Genomic DNA, 7,725 nt, shown 5'->3' with positions numbered 1-7,725 from the left:
TCACCTGTGAACGAGGCTCCATAACTCTGTCTTGTGTCCATGAAAAAGTGGTTTTCAAAGCAGGAAACTGAGACCGTTTGTTAGCCTTTTCTACAAAGCAGCTGGGTCTATATTAGGAGTTCTCAAATGGTATGTGTCAAGCCAGGAGTGTAGGGGAGGGGTAAGAGAAGCTTGGCATAGAGCCAGGGGGGAGGGACATCCCATATTCTACCAAAACCAGACATCTGTTTTCCCCCTCTGTAAAAATGCTCATCCAAAACGTAAGGCTTGTCCTGGCCCTTAAAAACATGGATTAGTTTTTCAACTCTTATGGGATCACTTAGTGCAATCCCATAACCCCTCATTTCTTCATATTTTGGCAGGAAAATGTGATATACAAACATACATATATATATATCGCCTCTGTCAGTGCGCCCCAGGGTGGCTGTGGCTACAATGTAGCTTGCCATCACCAGTGTGTGACTGTGTGTGTGAATGGGTGGATGACTGGATGTGTAAAGCGCTTTGGGGTCCTTAGGGACTAGTAAGGCGCTATATAAATGCAAGCCATTTACCATTTACCATATATGGAAATACAGAATATAAGGCAAAAATAGTTTGTACAATTCTAAGAAGCTCGAAAGTCAATATTTGGTCAATATTTGACCATCTTTATTCTTCATCACAGTCTGAACTCTCTTAGGCAGCGTTCTTGTCATGTCTTTATGTAGTCTTCAGGAATAGTTCACCAGGCTTCTTGAAGGACATTCAAAGCTCTTCTTTGATTGTTTCTGCCTTTTCTTCTGTTCTCTGTCAACATGATCCCACACTGCTTCAATAATGTTGAGGTCTGAGGTCTAGGTAGGCGAATTTATTCGTGTGTGTTTTCCTACCCAGGTACGCTTTTACTGCACTGGCAGTGTGTTTGTGATAAATGAACCCACTGCCAATCAGACACTTTTCAGATGGTACTGCACAGTGGATTAAAATATGTTCCATCAATTTTCACCACATATCCAACACCACTGGCTGTAATGCAGCCCCAAACCATGACAGAGTGTTTTGCACATGGCTATAGATACTAACTGTTATACCTCTTTCCTGACTCCTCCATACATACTGAGGATGATTTGAACAAAAAATAAATAAATAATTGAAAAATCCAATTTCGTAATTTGTTCCCCTTCACTTGTCAAGTTTCCTCAAATTTTTAAGGATACACTGCACCCCATGCCAAGACATTTCAGGTAACAACTCTTTGGGAATTACCCCAAAATACCATTTAATACCTGTAAGAAGAAATGGGAATAAATAATGTGTTTTTGCAGTAGGCTGCTACGAACAAAGTGCCTCAAGTTATCTGTTATGTCTAGATACAACATTTGTTAATTCCTTGAGTTTGGTGCCCTTATTTAGTCAGAAGTGGTTTAGTCTGTTATCTCTCATTTAAAGGTTAAAAGTTCAAACATACAACATACTGTTTCACATTTACTGAGATTCAGCTTGGCTTCATTGTATGTTGACACAGAATTATATACAAAGTATCTCAAACAAATGCGGTCTTTATTCTTTTTTTTGCTACACATTTTACAATATTTGCATTTTATAACATGTACAAAATTTAAGGGGTTCACGATCCAAAGTGTATCAAATTCAAAATTCAGATCAATTTGTTAAAGGTTCAATTACAAAGTAAATGTAGATTTGTAGCGGTGTAGATAAAAATAACCATTTCCCCTTCTGGTGTTGAAAACATGACAATAATGCAGTAACAATGCAAGATGATGTTCTACATCAATGAAAATGGAGCCAAAAAGTGCAAATCTCCCGCAACAAAGGAAGGTTGACGTTTTCCTTTAAGACATTACATGCAAAAACAAACAAAAAAAGGTAGAGACTGCATGAAATCACAGGAACACATCCTTTACAAAGCTGTTCCACCTGGCTAAGACCCTGTTACAGGAAAGTGACGCAAGTATTATATTTTGTTGCCATATCACATCTGGTAAAACAGAAAAAAGACAAAAATCAGCCACCATAACCAGAATATGTGGAAACGGTGTGGCATGTGACAGTAACACAAAGACACGGTTTCAACTGTCTGGTCTCCTGTCCAACCATTTCTCTTCCATGATGTGGAACGTTCTCAAACCTAGAAGACAATCGGATTTTATAACTAGCTATCAGTGCCAACAGTATGTGTATGTGAATGACCAGTGTCTATTGCAATCCTCTAGCTGCATCAAAGAAAGGTATATGGCTACACGAAACGAATATGAATAAGAAAATTTAGCCTGGTTTAAGTCCCTTCTTCATTAAAAAAATAAAACAACTTACCGTGAAACTTTCAACTTTCATATATGCTTGGTAACCACCACACACATTCATTAACCTGCCAAATGTGAACAGCTTAACGTGGACATGAAACACTACATGTATAAAGGCTAATTTACACCATTGAGCCCTGCTCTCAAAAACTGACGTAGATGTGACTCCGTCTGTGAAACTGGCTTTAAAAAACAAAGTGCCTAAATTGAAAGTTTTTAGAATATGTTTAGCGCCATCTTGTGTGAGTACAGAACGTTATGTCACTGTAGTTCATGTAAGCTAACTGGTAACAGAAACAGTAATTCAGGGGAAAATAAGGACATTTAAACTAAAAATCAGTTTAAGGGGATCACTTTTGTGCTGCCCCTGGATACAACAATGAGATTTATATTACGGTAGAAATGAGGCTATACTGTCTACTTTAACTCACCATCTCTTAAGATGTAAATGGCTCTTTGTTGTTTGGCTAGCTGCACCGAATGGGAAAGTCCACCTGTTAGCTGTAAGGACAGGTTTTTAATGCTCTTTATAAAGGAGAATAGTGTGGTGGACAGCCTGTTTGAGTCAGCTGGAGGGTGTTTCAGCAGACCGACGACCGGAAGTCAGAAACTCTGATTTTTCCTTGTCTGGTCGTGTGTACCAAGCGGCACAATCAGCTGATGTGATCAGCGTTATTTTATGCATTTTTTAAAATCTTACAAGTGAGGAAAAGTAAGTGAAGGAGATTGTAATGTGGATGTAACCTGTGATATAAACTGTTTAGTTGTGCTTGGGAAAAGACAGGACATTTTATTAGATAAAACAGCGCTGATCACATCTTGCAAACATATGCTTTGTCAGCTGATTGCACAGCTTGGTGAGAAAAAGCTGTAGTGTTGGACTCCAGCTTGTCGGTCTGGTGATTCAAACAGGCTCTCCTCCACACTGTTCTCATTTATAAAATGCATCAGAAACCGAAACATAACGACTAACAGGTGGAGTTTCCTGTTTGAGTGCAGCTAGCCAAACTACCTAAAACCACTTACTGCTTAAGAGACAGAGAGTGACAGTGGAGTCGATTTGTTAGCATAAAACTCATTGTTGCAGCCAGTGGCAGACTGATTTTTAGTTTTAGTGACCCTGTTTTCCCCTGAGTTATTGGTTCAGTTATTAGTCAACTAACATAAACTAATGTAAGTCTCTTTTACTGCAACCAACCAACCCGACGATGTCACGGTCTATATTGACACAAGATGGCGCTAAACATGTTTTATAAACTTTAACTTCACTTAATTCGTAAATCCAGCTTAATAGACAGTATTACATCCATGTCAGTTGTTGAGAGCAGGACTCCATCGTGTAAATTAGCCTTTACACATATAGTGGTTCATGTCCACTTTAAAAATTACCGCTGTGACACAGCAACTCGGAACACGTTCAATTCAAAAGCCCTACAACAGCAAGCGACAGTGGCGAACTCTTAAAACAGAAGGGTGATAATGTGAACTTAGTTGCTGCAGAGAATTAAATGAACTAAACTTTACAACGCTTGTGATTAATCAAGCATTGTCGTATTTGAATTGAATCAAATTTACTCTGCAGTATTTAACTATATAGAAATTTCCTCCCTGTGAACCTCTTAGAAAAGTGCCCAACTCCTCTCGTCTTTTCTCCTGTATTCTAGATCTGGAAATGTAAAAAAAGACAAGCCTTGAAGCAGTAGATGAGTGACAACAACAATGCTGGTTTCATTTCCAGAGTCCATTACTACAGGATGAAAAGCTCTGCCATTTCTAGCCAGGCATAAGCAGAGCTTGGACTTTGTCAACTGGCAGCATAGACTTTGGGTGGCAAGGTCGCAGCTGTACAGGAGGAAAAATATCTAGATGAGAGTCCACACTTGGCTTGGCAGCACCGAGGAGGCTGGAGGAGAACCACGACAAATGAGGCTGATGGTTTTCAAAGGGGCCGTGAGGGAGGACTGATGTGGCGTTTCCATGCCTGCAAGCAAGAGGAGGGAGTGTTGCGAGACAGCCAGGACAGATGAAGGACACAGGAGACCAGGTCTGGGAGGCTTCCACATCAGGTTTCGTTTCAGGATGTATATGACCCATCGAGGCAAGCAGGGAACCCCAGAGACACAATACAGATGTTTGTGCGGAAGGCGATCGAGGCCTTTGACTGTGGTGTTGCGTGCTTCCAGGTGAGCCAGTCTGACGGTTAACACTCTTGTTGGCCAGAACACAACAAGGGAGGCGGCGGACTGAGGAGGAGGTTTCTGGACTCAGGTTGGAAGCCAAAAAGTGGGTCAGGCTGATCTCATCTGGTGGAAGAAGAGACTGGCCTCCTCTACAGAGACTGAGCTGGTGAATCACAGCACTGGTGGCAATAAGGCCAGCCACACTAGTTAGATAGACCAGGCCAAGCATACAGGATACCTGAAAATAAATTGAGATGAAGTCTTATGATGAAACGCAGAACTGCATTGTTGGTTTAAAGGGAAACCCATTATGTTTTCTTTATTTTCTGTCACATATACACTGCTACAATGAAGAATGCTGATATTAATAGGCTCAAAGTTTAAACAATGAGGTCAACCTATGTATAATCACTATAAACCAAAAGAGACGGTACTCTTGGATGTCTACGATGGCAAAGAAAGATATTCGTCAGCTATTCGTCAAGGGCAGTATGAAGAGGCCTAGCCAGGGCCGTAACAGACACACAGCTCAACGAAGCCCCACCGACCTTTTCTTCAAACCATATGTGTGAGAGGCGCAGCCAATCAGACAAACGGTGGATTTAAGGGACAGCAAACTGATGGCTTATTTCAGACAGGAAACTGACTGAGTGCCCACATGATGGCCCATAAGAGGGTAAAAAATATCCGAATAGCTTCTGCCACCTAAAGAGCAAGGGCTATACTAAAACTTTGATGTTTTATGATGTTTTTATTGTAATACGTCAGCCTGTTATGGGATCATTGTGACATCGCAGGGCGTTGTACTGAAAAAATAAAAAGTGTGTTAAAGAGCTCTCTCCATGCCCTTTAATATGATGCATTACTCAATATGGTTTCTCTGAGCTGTTTTATCCCCAAAGTTAAAGTCGACCTTGGGGAAAAAAAACAACTGGGACAGACAAACAAACAAACTGATCCTAATATGTACTTCCTTCCCTTCGAGGAGAAAATATGGAACTGGAAATGGGCGTAAAAGGTCTCCTTTAATACTTTGTGCACTTTGCTTGGTTGTAAAACTATAAAATGGATCAGTAAAAAAACACTTAAATATAAAGGCTAAAAATATGTGTCCTTTTCCTACCTTAGTAAAGTGCTGGTAGATGGCTGTGAGGGCTTGACTCCATACAGAGTGCTCTAGCAGCACACAGAGGTCAGTGTAGGTGAACCAGCCACGTTTCATCCCCTGCCGCTCCGCAATGCTGGAAATACACATCACAAACAGATATATTTGAAATGAAAGGCTTTAATCAATTCTGTTGTGTTTTGTGGGCTAAATGTAAATTCTTGTAAATGCTGCATTTTAGTGTTGAGTTACAACAAACCTGGTCTCCAGTTGACTTAGTAAATCAAAGAAGTCATTCGGGTCAGCGAAGAGGCTCCACTCCTTGAAGATTTGACAGGAAGGTTTGGACACATCATTTGAAGCAAATGTTCATGCAGGCACACCTTATTTACACAGGCACACACAATCACTTACAATGGCGTTCAAGAAGTTCATCTCCAGGTTGTTGACAGTTTTGACATCCAACTTCCCAGCTGCTCCCCATTCATCATTGAAAACCTCCTCTTCTTCACCTTCATCATACAGGTACTTGCTGGCAACCATCTAAATCATGAATAAAAAATTACAGTATTTCATGGCACTATCTCGACATTATGCTGGCTTAAAAAAATAATAAATCATAACAAAATCTCACTTAGAATGACGTCTGAACCCTAAAAACATACCATGGAGATCAGGAAGAGGTCAGAGGAGGAGATCTTTTGGAGGTATTCAGGGTTTCTATGTCTAAGCCTTTCTATGTAAACAAGAGCCAGCATCATGGCACATGGAGAAATGCAGGCCTCCCTGAAACAAAACAAATTGTTTTAGGCACATGATTCAAAGTGCAATCGCCCATTTCCGTAAGAATGAATAATATCTGTCTACATTTACTTAGTACAGCACAAACCTGGCAACATGGGCAGCATACTTCTTCTGGAGCTTTCGTATTGGGCTTGGGGCAGACTTTTGGAAGATTTCGACGGCAATATCTGAAAACAGAAAGTCAGAAAAAGTCAAACAGAAAGTGGGCTCCAAGTGTGATTTTTCTAACCCTCTTTTATTAGTGGCTCTGATCATTTAAAAAAAGACATTGCTTAATATACAAACAATGCTTTAAGCACCTGAAATTCTATTAACAACAACATTAAACTGTCTTATAATAAGTCAGAAAGAAGAATTCAAACGGAGCAGATTACTTCTAAAGCAGAGCCAAAAACTTTATATGTATAATTAATTTGGCTAAAGCTTTAAGTGACAGTTGACGCTTTGCTTACCTGTAACAGGGCAGGAAAGGGCATCTAAAGAAACATCATTGTCCAGGCCATAATATAATCGCTTTCTCACTCTTTCGGTCAATTTTTGGTGTCCAGGAAGAAACTATACAAAACACAAAATCCCAAATTAGGTATATTAGCTTGACTATTATGGAAACTGTTGGGTGAACTTAAGCTGGTAGGCGATATCAACAAAGAAAAATAAAACAATAAAAAATGCTACAAAAAATAAAAAAACAAGCTTAGCATATTTAAACCAATGCTAACATGCTAACAGAAGAGAGTAGCTCTTGTTTACCATAACTGCTGCTAGGCTTGGGCTGGCCCGCAGCTCGTCGGCGGAAGTCTAAAATAACAGCTACCACTAGCATTATGCTATCCACGGACGCTTGCATACCTTAAGGTTTTTAAGATTTACACATGGCAAGACTATTTGTACAGGTGAATACGTATCACACAGAAGAGTAAAGCATCTGTCTTCGCCTACTCGGCCAAAATTTTGGGACAGGAGCTTCAAAGTTTACTCGCATAAGTCAGCTAACGCTAGCTAAAGCGCCTAGCCTTAGCTAGCGTGGTGTTAGCTCAACAACTTACCGTGAACTCTTGGAAATCCGAGAACTGAAATGTATTCTCGTTAAATAAAGCGTCGAAATCCATATCTACGACAGGTTAAACATTAGTCCGCCAAATAATGAAAAAAAGGACAACTTGGCCTGGCTCCCTCCTGTTTGGTAAAGCTTGCAACGCCCTGACGGAGGGACACAGACGGTGACAGCTGAAACCTCCAGCTGTTTCCCTCTCTTTCCGGGCACATACAGATGCTGGGACTCCAGGGGGCGCAGTCTGCCGCTGTTACACGAAAGTTAAATGCAGGTCAA

The 7,725-nt window shown here is 40.5% G+C and overlaps 1 protein-coding gene across 1 annotated transcript; it reads right to left on the bottom strand.

Moving 5' to 3' along the window:
* Window positions 1–1,525: 1,525 nt before the first annotated feature.
* Window positions 1,526–7,649, bottom strand: cnppd1 (cyclin Pas1/PHO80 domain containing 1). Its single transcript, XM_063467292.1, has 8 exons — window positions 7,442–7,649; window positions 6,848–6,950; window positions 6,481–6,562; window positions 6,257–6,377; window positions 6,006–6,134; window positions 5,851–5,912; window positions 5,610–5,727; window positions 1,526–4,724 (listed from the first exon to the last, which is right to left on the bottom strand). Exons 1-8 carry the CDS (start codon window positions 7,502–7,504, stop codon window positions 4,080–4,082), a joined length of 1,323 nt encoding a protein of 440 aa, XP_063323362.1. The 5' UTR covers window positions 7,505–7,649; the 3' UTR covers window positions 1,526–4,079.
* Between the last annotated feature and the right edge of the window lie 76 nt (window positions 7,650–7,725).

The sequence above is a fragment of the Pelmatolapia mariae genome, linkage group LG23 (genome assembly GCF_036321145.2).
Source record: "Pelmatolapia mariae isolate MD_Pm_ZW linkage group LG23, Pm_UMD_F_2, whole genome shotgun sequence".
NCBI classification, from domain to species: domain Eukaryota; kingdom Metazoa; phylum Chordata; class Actinopteri; order Cichliformes; family Cichlidae; genus Pelmatolapia; species Pelmatolapia mariae.
The sequence above is the reverse complement of the archived record's forward strand: the minus strand, read 5'-3'. Positions and strand labels throughout refer to the sequence as shown.

Coding starts and splice junctions, on each gene's coding strand:
- cnppd1 (XM_063467292.1), bottom strand. CDS start 7,504: ATGGATTTCGACGCTTTATTTAACGAGAATACATTTCAGTTCTCGGAT. Junction 6,378..6,480: donor TATGCTGCCCATGTTGCCAG/GTTTGTGCTGTA, acceptor GTTTTGTTTCAG/GGAGGCCTGCATTTCTCCAT. Junction 5,913..6,005: donor TGAACTTCTTGAACGCCATT/GTAAGTGATTGT, acceptor CAAATCTTCAAG/GAGTGGAGCCTCTTCGCTGA.